At 37.0% G+C, this 17,839-nt stretch overlaps 1 protein-coding gene across 10 annotated transcripts in view; it reads right to left on the bottom strand.

Moving 5' to 3' along the window:
• ADGRV1 (adhesion G protein-coupled receptor V1) overlaps positions 1–17,839 on the bottom strand; it is a 583,931-nt gene that overhangs the window by 174,598 nt on the left and 391,494 nt on the right. For all 10 annotated transcript variants that reach the window (XM_054555740.2, XM_054555742.2, XM_054555736.2 and 7 more), the window contains one exon: positions 11,864–12,042. In XM_054555740.2, the coding sequence (XP_054411715.1) occupies positions 11,864–12,042 (179 nt within the window). The remainder of the gene's footprint in view (positions 1–11,863; positions 12,043–17,839) is intronic.

The following is a 17,839-nucleotide window of genomic DNA, read 5'->3' as shown; positions in this document are numbered from 1 at the left end:
CTGGGGATGGTGCTAAACCATTAGAAACCACTCCCATAATCCAATCACCTCCCACTAGGCCCCACCTCCAACACTCGGGATCACAATTCAACATAAGATTTGAGTGGGGATACATAACCAAACTATATCATACCACCACCGGCCCCTCCCAAATCTCATGTCTTCACATTTCAAAACACAATCATATCTTCTCAACAGCCCCCAAATATTAACTCATTTCAGCATTAACTCAAAAGTTCAAGTCCAAAATCTTATCTGAGTCAAGCCAAGTCCCTTCTGCCTATAAGCCTGTAAAATAAAAAACAAGTTAGTTACTTCCAAGATACAATGGGTGTACAGGCATTGGGTAAATGCTCCCATTCCAAAAGGAAGAAATTGGCCAAAACAAAGGGACTACAGGTTCCATGGAAATCCAAAACCCAGCAGAGCAGTCATTAAATCTTAAAGCTCCAAAATAATCTCTTTTGATTCTGTGTCTCACATCCAGGCCACACTGACACTAGGCGTGGGCTCCCAAGGCCTTGGTCAGCTCTGACCCTGTGCTCTGCAGGGTACAGTCTCCACAGCTGCTTTCATGGGCTGGCATTGAGTGCCTGCTGCTTTTCCAGGCACATGGTGCAAACTGTCAACAGATGTACCATTCTGGGGTCTGCAGAACAGTAGCCCTCTCGTCACAGCTCCACTAGGCAGTGTCCCAATGGGGACACTGTGTCGGGACTCCAACCCCACATTTCCCCTCTGTACTGCCCTAGTAAAGGTTCTCCATGAGGGTCCTACCCCTGCAGTAGACTTCTGTCTGGACATCCAGGCATTTCCATACATCCTCTGAAATCTAGTTGGAGTCTCCCAGGCTTCAACTCTTGTACTCTGTGCACCCGCAGGCTTAATACCACGTGGAAGTTGCCAAGGATTCCTATGGCTTGCACCCTCTGGAGCAGTGACCTGAGACATATCTGCGGCCCTTTTTGCCACAGCTGGAGCTGGAAGGGCTGGGATGCAGGGTATCATGTCCTGAGGCTGCACAGAGCAGTGGGGCTCTGAGCCTGGCCCACAAAACCATTTTTCCCTCCTAGGCCTCTGGGCTTGTAATGGGATAGGCTGCTGTGAAGTTTTCTGAAATGCCTAGGAGGCATTTTCCCCATTGTCTTAGCTATTAAGACTCAGCTCCTCTTTACTTATGCAATTTTCTGCAGTTGGCTTGAATTTCTCCCCTGAAAATGGGTTTTTCTTTTCTACCTCATAGCCAGGCTGCAAATTTTCCAAACTTTTATGCTTTGCTTCCCTTTTAAATATTTCAGGTCATTTCTTTATGCAAATGAGCATAGGCTTTTAGAAGCAGCCAGGTCACATCTTGAACATTTTGTTGCTTAAAAATTTCTTCTGCAAGGTACCCTAAATCATCTCTCTCAATTTCAAAGTTCCAGAGATCCCTAGAGTCGGGGCACAATGCCACCAGTCTCTTTGCTAAAGCTTAGCAAGAGTGACCTTTACTCCAGTTCTCAGTAAGTTCCTTATCTCCATCTGAGGCCACCTCAGCCTGGAGTTCACTGTCTATATCACTATCAGCACTTTGGTCACAATAATTTAACAAATCTCTAGAAAGTTACAAACTTTCCCTCATCTTCATGTCTTCTGAGCCCTCCAAACTGTTCCAACCTCTGCCTGTTACCCCATTTCAAAGTTGCTTCCACCTTTTCAGGTATCTTCATAACAATGCCCCACTCCAGGTACCAATTTTCTATATTAGTCCATTCTCACACTCCTATAAAAAACAACCTGAGGCTGGGTAATTTATGAAGAAAATAGGTTTAATTAACTCACAGTTCCACAGGCTGTACAGAAGGCACAGCTGGGAAGACTCTCTAGACTCATATAGCCTTGAAAAATAGCCCGCATTCTGGGTACACTCTGGCACCCACAGGGGAGGAGGTTTGGGGAGCAAAATGAAGCTGGAGCTCTTTCAAAGCTTCAGTCCCAAAGAAAATCCCAACTTGCAAGGCTTTCTGTATTTCACGTATCTCAGAGTTCAGCCAATGCAAAAAATCTATTCCTTGGGTCTAGGGTAAGGTGACAGGGAGTTATTTGTTAAAAACAACTAAAAGCAAGTGATTTAACATCATGGCTATCTGAGCCAGTGGATAACAACAATGGAACAAAAAACCTCAAAAGCTTAAAAGAAAAGCTGGAGCATAAGATATACACAAGCTTTGGAAAGCTCCAATACATTCCTGGGAATTTAAAATGTCATGTGCATGCTTGAGGCTTTGCCCACGTTCAGGAAAGACCTGAGAAGGCCCTAGGCTCTCTCACCACTGGTTGACTTTGAGGGTATATATAATGTGAAGGCTAAGGCAGTTACTAACTTCCTAAGAGAGTGTTGAAGTCATGCCCCAACATGCACATACAGCCTTCTGGCAAAGACTAGGAGATTTCTTCATTACAGGCATTTAAGGAAATCTCTGTTCAATCATTAGCTGACCACTAAATTAATGAAACAGAGATGTCAGTGGCCACGTGTGACAAAGAATATAGATATATGAAATTAAATCTGTAAATTCAGAAAAGTCAATAAACAGCAACTACTACTGTGAACAGAAACAACAAACCCTGAGAGAAAAACTTACGATTTCTAAATTTTCCACATAGAATGTCCAATTTTCAACAAAAATTTACAAAATATGCAAAAAACCAAGAAGGTATGATGTATACATAAGAAAATAATGAATAGAAACTACCCCTCAGGCAACCCAGATGTTAGATTTACTGAACAAATACTTTAAATTAGCTATTTTAATTATGTTCAAAACATAAAAGAAACTATGTCTATATAACTAAATGAGCATATGAGAATGACATCAAATAGAAAATATCAATAAAGAGATAGAAATAATAAAAAAGAACCACATAGAAATTCTTGAATTGAAAAGTACGATAACTAGGCTGGGCATGGCAGCTCACGCCTGTAATCCCAGCACTTTGTGAGGCAGAGGTGGGCAGATCACCTGAGGTCAGGAGTTCGAGACCAGCCTGGCCAACATGGTGAAACCCCATCTCTTCTAAAAATATAAAAATTAGCTGGGTGTGGTGGTGGGTGCCTGTAATCCTAGCTACTTGGGAGGCAGAGGCAGGAGAATTGCTCAAACCTGGGAAGCAGAGGTTGTAGTGAGCCAAGACCATGTCATTGCACTCCAGTCCAGCCTGGATGACAAGAGTGAAACTCTGTCTCCAAAAAAAAAAGAAAAGAAAAGTACAATACCCAAAATGAAAATTTCACTAATGATGCCGAACAACAGATTTAACCAGGAAGAAGAAAAAAAAATTGGTAAATGTGAAGACAGGTCAATTGTGGTTACCACATCTGAGGAACAGAAAAAAAATAGAACAAAAAAAAATTAACATAGCCTTAGATTTTTGTGGAACAGCATCAAATGTACCAATATATGCATAATAAAAGACTCAGAGGAGAGGAGGAGAAAGGATATTTGATAAAACAATGGCTGAAAACTCCCCAAACTGATTAAAAACATTAATCCACACATCCAAGAAGTTTAACAGACTCCACTCCGAGAGACCCATACCTAGATATATAAACTGTTGAAAGCCAAAGACAACGAGATACTTGAAACCAGCAAGTTAAATCATATGACCCAACAAATTCCACTCCTAGACATATACTCAAGAGAATTGAAAACATATGTTCATATGAAAAAACTTGTACTTTAACACTCTGTGTCATTCTAGACAAAAATGTGTAAATACCATCTAATCTTGAAAAAAACATTAGACAAGTTTGGAGTTATTCTATAAAACAATTGACCAGTACTGTTTAAAAGTGAAAACCGCCAGGGCATGGTGGCTCATGCCTGTAATGCCAGCACTTTGGGAGGCTGAGGCGGGTGGATCACAAGATCAGGAGTTCCAGACCAGCCTGGCCAATATGGTGAAAACCTGTCTCTACTAATAACACAAAAATTAGCTGTGCATGGTGGTGCGTATCTACAGTCCAAGCTACTCGGGACGCTGAGGCAGGAGAATCACTTGAACCCGGGAGGCGGAGGTTGCAGTGAACCAAGATCACGCCACTACACTCCAGCCTGGGCAACAAAGCAAGCCTCCGTCAAAAAAAAAAAAAGTGACAACTAAGGAAAGACAGAGAAATTGTCAGATTGAAGACCAAGGACACACAAGCACTAAAGATAATGGGACAGAGTGCACTGGATTTCAGAGAAGAAAAAAGACATTGGGGGAAAACTGGTGAAATTTGAACAAGGTCTGCAGTTTAAAGGGTTTTATCATTGTTAATTTCCTACTTATGATCATTGTGCTATAATTATGTAAGTATGTATGCACACTGGATAAAAGGTATATGTAAACTCTGTATAATTTTTGCAATTTTTCTATAAGTTTAAAATTCTTAAAATAAAAGGTAAAAAGAAGAATTGACATAAAACAAGTTTAGAAGAGATCTATCAAAATAGTGAAGAGATGTTGTGTGAAAAACTATATAAACCAATCAGAAATGTTTAGCTTGGAAAAGAGAACTGGGAGAAATATTTAAAGGAGTATCATGTGGTATTGGGGAACTTGAGCCATTATTTTGCTTGTTTGCAATGAACCCAGCAATTAGATATTAAACCAGAATCTGAAAGAGATAGTTTCCTATTCTACACAAAGAAGTCTTGGGAGAAAGTGTGTTCTTTCTCACGGAAGAGTTCAAACATAAAGTGAAAGAATGTCAGCAATGCTGTGAAGGTTACTCAAGAACTACATGGAGATTGGATTAAAAGCTTGATAAAGTTCTTTTTACACCTAGGTTCCACCTTGTGTGCAAAGAGGATCCAGGAACTAAGGGAAGCCAAGAGAGATATAACTCAAAACATTAGTTGGATTTTTCTCAGAGAGACAAAGCAGTAATCAGAAAAGCTAAGGTTGTGGTTTAGAGTGATAGTACTGTAAAAAACTAAGAGAACAAAGTATTAGCAGAATAAACTGTATAATTAATCACCATAAAAAGTCAGATATACTGAGCTTGTTTAGAATAAAAATTTGAAGGAGCTAACAAGCCTTTGAATAAGAATTTGAATTATGTTTTAAGGATGTGTGGGAAACTTTATTAAAGCAAGCTAGACATTTTCTAACCCTTAGATTCCATTATCCCAAGAAGACTTCGTGGGGAAGCATACTTTCAAGATTTTTTAATTTTAAGGTCTGAATAGATAGAAAATGGTAGTCTAAGGTTGCTATTTTTATGTGGATGTACTTGTGTTTCTGTATGTGTGTGCATGTGCACCCACAGGCAGTAATATATCCCTACCTGAGCAAATGCATGAAGAGATCCTGACAACATTCCTTTTCAAAGATGTATGCTGACTTTTTTCACTCCTCAGACAATAAGTAAATGTGCTCTCTAACAAACATTTTTTTTCATGATTCTCCTTTAAAGTAATTTAATGAAAATAAAGACTCTCATATGATATCATATTTCCCATACAGTACAATTACTTCTACTTAGTTCTAATTTAGAATAGAGATTTGTCCTCTATATTAATAACATTTCTTCTAATATAGCTTGCAAAATTAGATTGTTTTCAGAGGATTTAGCAAAACTGGTAATTCAGTTCAGAAGCAGGATAATCAGAGTAGGTTATAATAAAGATTTGTTTAGTGTATCTAAAGTAAAACATAATGCTGAAATACCAAAAAACTGAAATACTAAAAAACTAGGCTGGACATGATGGCTCATGCCTGTAATCCTAGCACTCTGGGAGGTGGGAAAATTGCATGAGCTCAGGAGTTTGAGACTAGCCTGGGCAACACAGCAAGACCTTGTCTCTACAAATTAAAGACAAACAACAAAAAAACTAAAAAACTGTAATCAATTTTAAAATTAAGTTATGAAATTATGCAATTTTTTCATTACAATCAAATTCTAAGCTTAGACATAAGAGAATTCACTTAAGCCTTTGTATATAGTCATTATTCGATAAGTTATTTGCTGATTTTTCTTAAGCTTGAATTCATATGAATTAGCAAGGATGAAAAAAAGCAGGCATTTTGGAAGTACAAAACAACCTATCATCTTTATTGTGTCATTTTTCCTGTTATTGACATTTATTAATGTGTTGGGGTTGCTTAGAAGTTAGAATATTGAGATCAAAGTAATGTCTTCATTGTCCTCTCACCTCTGTATGGCATGTCTTTGACACTCATTCCAATCACTCTATCAATATTCACATAACTGGGGTTCCAGATAAAAGGCATATTCTCTATGTATGAACATTCCTCAGGACCACATTCCCTTTACTTCCACCCTGGGTCTTGACTCTTCTTATATTCTCTTTTCCCCTCCCTACACTTTGCATGATAAGGTCTCCTTTTGCTTGTTTTCTTTACCTAAAGTAGCCAAGAATCTGTCCCAAGAAAACTAGGTGACTACTTCCAAAGACATTCAATATAAAACTACTCAATAGAGACTACTTCCAAGTACTCTCAATAGAGTTACTTCTGGTAACCAATAGCAATCATTCAGGGGCACATTTCATTTACTTTTGCCTTTGTTTTAGTTTAAGCACTGTTCAATTATAAGATAGGAAGTTGGAAGCATTTCTAGCACTAATTTCAAAAGCGATGAATATATCCTTTAGGGGTCTCCAAACCCAGGGCCGTGGACTGGTACCTGCCCATGGCCTATTAGGAACAGGGCTGCACAGCAGGAGGTGAGCAGTGGGAGAGCCAGCATTACCGCCTAAGGTCTGCCTCCTGTCAGATCAGTGGAGACATTAGATTATCATAGGAGTGTGAGCCCTATTGTGAACTGTGCATGTGAAGGATCCCGGTTGAGTGCTCCTTATGAGAATCTAACTAATGCCTGATGATCTGAGGTGGAACAGTTTCATCCCAAAACCACTTCCCACCCCCAGGCCCCATCTGTGAAAAAACTGAAAACTGTCCTCCACAAAACTGGTCCCTGGTGCCAAAAAGGTTGGGGAACGCTGCTTTAGAAAAGTTTGAAGTGCAGGTGCCTCCTGCTATTAACTTTGAGTAGAGTATGATTCCTCATAGATCCATAGCATCATCTAGTTCAGTGACAAAGCAGCAATATTAAATCTTTATTGGGTTTTCTACTTTATAGAAAAAAGTACATTTTAAATTTTGTAGGTACTTTTGGCTTTTCTCCAAATCAGGTTGTGCAATTTAAATCTAGGTTGAAAAATACATTTGTCCTGGTAAATTAGAATTTGATCTCTTATGTACATATAAGAAAATTTCTTTCTTACAAGATTTGACATGCCTCATGTAGTGTTTAAAATACTGAGACACATCATTGGTGACCTCTAAATATATTAGATATCTTTACTAATCATATTGTTGTATGAAATCTTTATTGTGTATGTGTATGTTATTGTGTAGAGGAAACACGAAAGTTTTTTCTAAACTCTCATTTGTGTAAATTTACTTTGGATTGTTAAGGCCTTCCTTTTTCTAGTTTAGATATTTCCACTAAGGGATAAACTTACCAACCCTTTCCATAGAGTCTGTAAGTAATCACTGTTCTCCAGGGTGAATTTCAAGTTACATGGCTGGCATAAACAAATATTTTCAATATAGTATAATTAATACAATCTTAGGATTTATGAAAGGTTATGAGTCTACCAAGGCTATATATAAGAGGTAGCGTTTTAATCTGAAAACAGACACCTTACTAAGTTGATATTTAAGTTGATGCTTCGAGGAAAAATAGGGACTTTGTAGGTAGACAAATGAAAGAAAGGCATTTGAGATATAAGATATATTCAAAGGTATACAAATAAGAGATCATGGCTGGGCGCGGTGGCTCATGTCTGTAATCCCAGCACTTTGGGAGGCCGAGGTGGGCGGATCACCAGAGGTCGGGAGTTCAAGACCAGCCTGACCAATGTGGAGAAACCCCGTCCTTACTAAAAATGCAAAAAATTGGCCGGGTGTGGTGGCATATGCCTGTAATCCCAGCTACTCAGGAGGCTGAGGCAGGAGAATCGCTTGAACCCAGGAGGCAGAGGTTGCGGTGAGCCGAGATCGTGCCATTGCACTCCAGCCTGGGCAACAAGAGTGAAACTCCGTCTAAAAAAAAAAAAAAAAAAAAAAAAAGAGATCATGGGAAACATCAAGCAATTCAGTTACAAAGGAAAACAAGGGAGGAGAGTGGGAAGAATGATTTTTAAAAAGCTGGTTCAGCAGTTTAGTGTCAAACCACGGATGACCTATCAAGCTATGACCTTGAAGGTAACGAAAGGCAACCATTGGGCTTTAAGCATCAGAGTAATATGATCATTTGCATATTTCAGAACTTAATGGATAGATGATAAAATGAAGAAATTATAGATAGGGGCACAAGTTAGGAGGCAACCCAACATACCAAAGAAGACAGAGGCTGAACTGAAGAGATGGTGATGAAATAAGAGATGATGGTTGAAATGAGAAACTGGATTAGGAAAACAAACATTTAGGAGTTAGACTAGAAAATAATTCATGATTATAGAATATTGAGTGTAAGGTGAAAGAAGTAGAAAATAACTTGGGTTCACAGCCTGTGTATGTGGGTGGATAGTGGACATTTCATAGAGAATGTGGGTCAAAGCATTTTAGGATACCAATTTTAAACATACTAAATATGAAATAGCTGTGTGTCACTCTGGTAAAGATGTTTATAAGACATTTGAATATATAATATGGGTATGGAGCTCAGAAAAGTGTTTACAGGCTAGAGACACAACTTCAGGGGTTATCATACAGAAAATGGCAAGCCATAAGAATAGATAACAATGTACATGGGGAAAAGTAGACCAAAGTCAGCACTTAGAAAACACCAGTATTTAAAGTATTTTCACTGCTTTCCATAAGAAATTTAACCCTAGATTATATAAATTTGGTAAAATTTTGGACTTTGGCTATATTTAATCAGTAACACTTAACCAGGGTATTACTATTTAAAATGCAGACATTCACACTATCTATAAAATCCATCTTAAAATACTGAACTATGTTTAATGAAATAGCTTATACATGATTTATAATTCCATCTAATCAGAAAAAATAAAATTAAAGCAAAATCAACCAAACAAAATCATTTGTTTGAAGGCACTGTAAAGCTGTTGAGGCAGCCAAGACTGAGAGGCCAAGCTTGTAAAGAAGAGAAGCTCATTGAAATCAGCGCTACATTCAGCATACCACTTTTCCCTCCAAGGTATCTGCCTATTAATACTTGGAGAAGAAAGGGAGACTGAAAATCCAGGATGAGGAAAGATGCTGAGAGTCAGGAAAGCCAGCGAATTATCTGGCAATCTCAAAGAGCTAAGGAGACAAAAATTAGACTTCAGGGCTGGCAGGAAAGAGAACTTGAGAAAACACGTTCCAGAAAGAAGTGAACAAGACACTTGGAGATTTTCCCCTTGAGGCATTTTTAAAAATTCTTAGCTCTTCCATAATGAGCTAAGAATTTTTAAATTCTTCTAGGGAAGAGCCTAGAAGACAAGCAAAATACTATGAAGTAACCACTGCCCAACAGATGAGCCATTAGTTCATACAACCATAAATCTATCATGACCTCTAGAGAAATGGCATGCTTTAAAATAATGATATAAGTATAAAATATTTTAGTATAAATAATATATCAGTTTATAACCTTATATTAAAATTGAAGAAATATTAAAGATACAGAATTTTTACAAGCTAGAATAAATTCATATGGGAATGACTTAGGAATATTCTTTGTGAATTAAGGAGAAAAGTAACCTGTAATGCAAAGATTAGACACGCTCATCTAATAATTTTTATTTTTATTTTTTTGAGTCGGACTCTTGTTCTGTAACCCAGGCTGGAGTGCAGTGGTGTGATCTTGGCTCACTGCAACCTCCGCCTCCTGGGTTCAAGTGATTCTCCTGCCGCAGCCTCCCAGGTAGCTGGGACTGCAGGTATGTGCCACCACGCCCGGCTAATTTTTGTATTTTTAGTAGAGACAGGGTTTCACTACGTTGGCCAGAATGGTCTGGATCTCCTGACCTTGTGATCAGCCTGTCTCGGCCTCCCAAAGTGCTGGGATTACAGGTGTGAGCTACCACGCCCGGCCTCTGGTCTAACAATTCTTTAAGATTAAAACCAGGTAGAAGTAACTATATTTTACGTTTCACTTACCATAATTTAGTTGGTCATAGAGAACATTTGCCAAAAGCTTAAGAAGGCAAATACTTTGAGTAAGTTCATTTGGACATTCTTTGATCATAGTTTATTTCTCCCTTTAAAAATCCTTTTTAAAGGATCAAGATAGTTTTTTCTAATTAATATTACATTCATTGGGTCCATTTAGCAAGGCTGGATGGGTATACATGTAATGCTAAAATTAAATAAGTCCTGTCTTGCCAGGGAGCTCATGAAACGAATGATCTGCTAGCCACCACGGCTTGCTTCATGGTTACTTTGCATGTCACAAAGAATGATGTAGAATTTTCTGAAATTAATCCTGGCAGTCCAAGATTTAAATTAATGAAACGGATAGTAAAATGTAAAAAATCATAATATAATTCTGAAAGATGCCATCGTTCCTTTTTAGAAGATTACAGGAATATAGACTTGTATATGCATAAAATACATTATAATATTATAAAATAATCAGTATTAGGGAGTCTTTTGAATTTCAATAAAAAGACAGAATTACAAAAATATATAGTATGTTAGTGTGTGTATTGTGTTTGCATGTTTGTGTACGTTTGTGTGTTTAGGTGTGTGTTTTACATAGCTAGCCTCCTTTATCTGAATGTGGTATGGGGTATGTGTCTGTGATTGCCTATGTGTGAAATACATTTGTATACATCAATAACAAGTATTTATTAAGTCTATAATTGATCAGAAGCAATAATTCTATTAAAATGACTGCTGATATAGTACTTTAACTTTCAATATTTTTCATGTCTACTAGCTAATTTTATCTTCATAATAACTTGCGGGATAATTAAGTAATACTGTCTTCATAAGACTGTGAATAGGCTATTTTTTCTTATTTAGAATTTTACTTTTTCTCTTCCTTATACCAAAAGTTGGTTGAGCTTTATTATTGCAAAGTGTTTTTCCACCCCCTACATGTGGAGCTATTAAGAGGGGCTCAGTGGTCCTCAAAGCTACAAGATACCAGATTTAGGATTAAGTCACATATATATATATATATATATATATGCATTATATATATATATATGCATTATACATATGCATTATATATATATGCATTTTATATATATGCATTATATATATGCATTTTATATATATATATAATGCATATATATATGCAAATGTACATAAAAAAGTATTAAGATTTCAAGATTAAAAGGGTATTTTAACAAGAATATCTAAGACCAAGTTGATCTTGTCTTGTTCCTATGCACTTCTGCAGACACTCTCCATTCACTGTGATGCAGTCGTTCAGTATTCAGGGATCTTATGGGTGATGGTGGCTGCCATCCCCCCCTCACCAAAAACACACTGCTTAGAGAATGTGCCACACTCTAACTGTTTTCACAAATTCTTTATCAAAAATTTCATAGTGCCCTGATTTTGCTAAATATTAGTTTGCTTCAATCTAATAAACTAAATGCTAAGGTACAAATTACCATGAACTGGTTGATACACCAACTCACTTGAGAAAACTGCATCTACCAAAGAAACTTGAGAGGCCATAGTTTCCTATTTAAAAGAGTAATTAGAGTAAGCAGAGCTTCAGACACTGTGGCAGAAAAGCAAAGATCTTCCTGTTACTTATTCAATCACAGCTCTTATGGCAACAAAATCTGCTTAGGTACATGAAAGCTAGGGCAATGTGTTGCCTGGATGTACTTACAGGTCACCATGAATGAGTCCATATATCTGTGACATGCTCTGATGATAGATTCCTTTCAAAATAACTATGAGGAGAATCACCACAAAAGCTGGTAGTCCCCAACTCAGAAGGAAAAACAGCAGATATCGCCTCTGTGTGTGCTCATCATTCATCACCAGCACGTACCAGAAATTCACAGACTAAGGAAGAAAACAACATAAAATGAACAGGCTCTTCTTTAATGGCACAGAACACAAACTCACCTGGCTTAGGCAATAAGTTACCGACCAACAAAAAGCCAGGATCTACTTAATAATTAGTTTTGATTTTTTTTGTTAGTTCATACATTCATTCTTTCATAAGAATTTCATTCTTATCCAAGAAATTCAGGATACCTCAAAAGTCTGGAAACACAGGGAAATATTTAGTTGAGTTTCTGTATTTTTTATTTGCCTTAATTTGCTCTGATTTACTCTCAGTTACAATCTTCTATGACTGTTTTGTAAATGTGTCTTTGACGAAACATACTCTGATATGCAAACCTACTTCCCACATTAACTTCCAGGTGATAATGAAATAAAGAGCCCTATATTTTCAAGCTTTTTGACCATTTTTATTTATTGAGGGCCTATCATATGGCAGGGCCAGATACTGTTCTAGTGGGGAAATAACGTTGAAGACAACCTTGATCTCAGTGTCCAGTGGAAGGTGTAGACAAATAAACAGAAAATGATCACACAGAGAGAAAGTACTATAGTTGGGTTCATTTTGTGGTCCATGTTTCCCAGTTTATACTCTCTCCCTTTTGTTCATTCACATGACAAATATTTATTGCTTACTAAATTTCACAGACCAGTGTAGGTGCTGGGGATACAGCAGTGAAAGAGATGGGGTGGTATTTACTTTCTTGAACCTTAGTTTCCAAATACGTGGGACATAAATAATTAAGGGCAATATTTCTTTTATACTATATTTACATCACATCTTATATTTGTTATTTCTTATTGAGATAAAACATATAAATGGTACAAGTGTGTAGAGTGAAGGGGGATGAGGGGATACATTAAATAAAGAAGAGTAACAAAAGTGAGGCCTATAAATGTTATGTTGGCTCCAAATCCCACACCTAACTTGGATCTAAGTCTTCTAGTGTCTTCTTTCCATAAGGAATGCTTATATTTAATTATCACTTAGTACAGTAACAATATTGAATGTCATGCCATACATATTTCAAACAGTAATACCTATTGCCTGGATAAATCCTCCTTCTCAATTTTGTATGGTAGAAAGAGTGTGAGTATGAATGAATTATATATTATGTCTATATTATTATATGTCTATATAACTCATTCATACTCATTAATGTTATACTTTAAGTGGATAATCTTGGGCAAGTCACAACATTTTCAGAGCCTCAGTTGCATGTATACAACAAGGTTATTATAAAGATTAAATGAGATATTACATGTAAAGTGCTGAGCACATACATAGTCAATGCTGGAAAATGTGACTGCCTCTTCTTAAATCTCTTATTAGGAGGTCAGACAGTGTGAAAGACAAAAGATAAACACTTTTCTACTTGAAAAATAAGCATTCCTAATGTTTGTGGGAAGGCTTTCAGATGTTTCATTTACTGAGGCTTTTGAGTAAGATTGTATCTGTACCAACTTAGCCTTGAGGGATTAGTATTAGGCTAAACTAGGGAAGGATAAAAATGTTTGGCTACTTAGAGATTTGTGTCTCTGAATTTTATTTCCTGCCAGCACTCCATATCTCTATGTACATCTGCTTATATCTGTAATTATGAAGCATGTTTTGAGTTGTTGCTTATGTAACTTTGTTCTAATTCATTTTTAAAAATTACTAGATCCAACGTTTTTTTTTCTTTCTATAATTAATATAGGGATGCAGACTCAAATAAGTGGGGTTGTGTAAAGTGTTGTTGCTGGGGTAATCAACACTGCCTGTTAAAGAATGAAAATTCATACAAAGCAAGAATCATTGATTAATCCATCTTCTAAACAAAAGTACTAATTATTTATGTTGGATAGATGCTTGTGTGCATCCACGTAACATTGTAACTTGGTGGTGCATCAAGTGGAAGAGTCAAAGAGGAGGGTACAGATTGGTAAATGACTCTAAGTTGATTCATCATGATAAAGATTGAGACATTTTCAAAATGTCTCCTTTTACGCAGAAGGACATTAGTTCCATTAGTTAGAATTACTCAACCTGTCAGCAGCTGTCTGGCCTTGACCACAGGCTCAGATAAGACTGAGACAAGTGTAATTGTTAGATTTATACATGCAGTGCTTCTGTCCCAAAGAGCTCAAGGCCCAGAGTGGCTGAATTACTGAATACTTGGTCAAGTAAAACAAGCTTCAAATGTCATAAGCTTTTGCCAATTATAAATAAAAAATAATTTAAATTTCTTCTTAAAAGAATATGATCAGTGAAATATACTCTAGAGAAGTATTTCCTGTAATATATCATTTTTAAAGCTATGGACTAGAAATACTAGAATGTAATGGAACAACATTTAATTATTCTAGAAACATTACATAGGCCAAACGTAAGATTTGTGTTGACTAGATCATTTCAAGTTTTACTTGAATTTTATTTTAATGTAGTGTGGTAGGCACATTTTTGGACACATGCCTAGCTCATGAGCACCACTTTTCCAAACCCTGCCTCTCTAACCCTCCTCCCACCACATGCAGAGTGGGCTCAGTGTGCTCTGTGTACTCCCTGACGTTGCTCCCCTGGCCACAGCTGATTTGATCAGGGGAGAAGCCTGGCCCAGGCTGAGCCAATCATCTACACTGAATTCCTTGATGTTCCATGACTGTCTAAGCTGGTCGACTGAAGTGGACATAGAAAGGTGGTAGCCATGAGGGCAGTGAAGCAGAGGTGTGTTACTAGAGAAGAATGCACACAGTCCCTGTGAGGTCCAACTGTAGGTACAGCTCTTAGGTTCAATGAGTTCTCCAAAATGCCTTTACAATTTCAAAGTTTGTTTACACTAGCTCAACTTAGTTAACTTAGTTTTTCTTTCTTCTTCCGCCCAAAACTTGAATGAGATGTATTAATGTATTGCTTTTCCAAAGCAGTGGTGTTAAAATCTCTAGTTACTGCCATTTTTTTTTAAACCAAAAGAAGATGGTGGAGCATTTGACTATACAATATGTCCTCACTTAATATCGTCAATAGGTTCTTGGAAACTGCAAATTTAAGCAAAACAAAGTATCACGAAACCAACGTTACCATAGATTAATTGATACAGAAAAGAGTTAAGTTTCCTATGGCATGTTTCTGGTCACAAAATAATGACCAAGCTTCTAAATAAAGACCTAAATACTTCTAACATTAAACACTGAATTAAGTGTGACCTATACATACCTTTAAGAAAGACTGATAAAAACAAGTGAGATGATTATTTTTACAAAATTTTTTTTTTTACAGACAAGGTCTTGCTCTGTCACCCAGGCTGGAGTGCAGTGGCATGATCATAGCTCACTGCAGCCTTGAAGTCCTGGGCTCAAGCAATCCTGACACCTCAGCCTCTCCAGTAAATAATTATTTATCCAGGTTTTGGTGAATCAGTGAGTGTCACTGGTTGTCATGATGGTGGGTTAAATCAAGGAATCAATGTTTGCACAGTGAAAATTGTCAGGAGCAGCTTCTACCACTATGCATGTCAAAAACAATCACAAACATGGCAGACTCCCTGTGCACTTTTGTACAGCATTGTTTATTGTCTTGCATTTACATGATTTACTTTCTTCATACACTTTATAAATTTTTATTTTACAATAATTTGTATTCATTTATTCATTCATTTTATAACCTGCTTATTCCAGTTCAGGGTCAAGGATGACTGGGCCCATTCTGGCAGCTCAGGGCACAAGGCGGGAACCAGCCCTGGGACAGGATGTCATCCCATCACAGGGTGCACTCACACATACACACCCATGCACATGCAGAGCGGGAACACCTAGACATACCAATTAAGCCAACGTGCACAGCTTTAAGATGTGGGAGGAAACCCAAGTACTAGAGAAAACCTATGCAAACACGGGGAGAACATGCAAACTCCACTGTGAAAAGAAAATAAATCTTGGGGTCCCCAAATCACTAAGCTAAAGAGAAAAGTCAAGCTGGGACTGCTTAGGGCCAACCTGCCTCCCATTCTATTCAAAGTTACCCCTCTGCTCACTGAGATAAATGCATATCTGATTGCTTCCTTTGGAGGAGCTAATCAGAAACTCAAAATAATGCCTCAAAAAATTTATCTTATCTACCGGTGACCTGGAAGCCCCCTACCCACTTCGAGTCTTCCTACTTCTGCTTCCGGTTGTCCTGCCTTTCCAGACTAAACCAATGTTCACCTTCCCTATGTTGATTGATGTCTCATGTCTCCCTAAAATGTATGAAACCAAACTGTGCTATGACCACCAAGGGTACATGTTATCAGGACCTCCTGAGGCTGTATCATGGGCGTGTGTCCTAAACCTTGGCAAAATAAACTTTCTAAATTAACTGAGACCTGTCTCAAATTTTCAGGGTTCACATCTCACAGAGAGTAGCCAAGGCTAGCAATTTATTTATTTTCTCATCAATGTTACAATAAAACAATGTTGAATGAAATGATATTACTTGAGGACCTGTTGTATTCCTTTCCTTGAAATCATTGTTCTTCCTTCATAATCTAACTTGAGTATTAACAGATCATTATGTTTGCACAATAATTTTATGTTAACAGATATATAGCAAATGTGATCTGTGTGCCTGATTGACTATGCGTTTATTCAACGTGGAACTAACAGAACACAAGTCAAAGGGTGTCGCTCACCTAAATACGCTTCATGCTAACTAAACATAGCTTACTGTTCACTATTTATCTTATACGTTTTCTGCTAAAGACTGTACTAAAATATTCAATATGTAGGTCTCTAGTTACACTTCTGTTTCTAAGCTTTTAAAATGTTGTTAGAGGGATCTTATAAACTATCTTAAGACCATCCATCCTCACGATGTAGTCATGTCATTTTTAGCCAAAATGTTATTATGCCCAAAGTTAACCAACTACATTCATCCTACCTGACTGTTTCTACATTTCATACACACTTAGAATACAAAGTTTCCTAGTATAAAGGTCATTTAAACAGATATGATATAGTCTCTGAAGACAAGTCCAAAAAAATTCCAAAATATTTTCAGCATTATAAACCACCAAATTTGTCAGTTGGAAAGAGACAATTAAATGAAATTTTTTTTAGCTTAAAAATCAGTGATGTTACTAAATAGTCTCATCTTTAATAACTCTAAACATCAGTATATTAGAACTACCATCTTCTTATTTTCATTGTTGCTTATCAGGAAAGATGATGTACTCTTGAATTCTCACACTTCTCACAATTACCAGCATATCATGATCACCTAGGGAACTGTACTTGGGTGTACTTAATTAAAAGCCCATTTTAATAAATGTAAAGAAAACTATGTAATGCTATTTTTGAAAACTTCCGATTACAAACACAATCTATACAAATACATAAAAGGAAGATTTGCAAAGCACTCATCCAAAAGTAAAGGTCCAGGTGAATAATAAGTTATATAGATGTTATATATTTTTTAAAAATCTAGAAAATTCAAAAGGACATGATTATTAGTAACTTGATTTGGGTCTTTGACATGGTTCTGCATGGATAAACTGCTTTTTGGCCAATTTCACTTGGCTTCTCTGGGTTTTAATTTCCTTCTGTGGTAAAAGGAGAGGTTACATTTTTAGTTATTAATAATTTCCTAACACTTTGTGATTGATTATTGCAGAAATGACAATTCTTTAAGTAAGAACACTAATGGCATGGATGTATGCAGACTATGTTTTTTTAGCAGCAACACAGATCTTACAGGTCATCTTACCATGCACTCTTATGAGGAAACTGAGGCAATGAAAGAACAGCATAGCTTCTTCATCTTCTGATTAGCTATAGA

The sequence above is a fragment of the Pongo abelii genome, chromosome 4, assembly GCF_028885655.2.
Source record: "Pongo abelii isolate AG06213 chromosome 4, NHGRI_mPonAbe1-v2.0_pri, whole genome shotgun sequence".
Lineage (NCBI taxonomy): Eukaryota > Metazoa > Chordata > Mammalia > Primates > Hominidae > Pongo > Pongo abelii.
The sequence above is the reverse complement of the archived record's forward strand: the minus strand, read 5'-3'. Positions and strand labels throughout refer to the sequence as shown.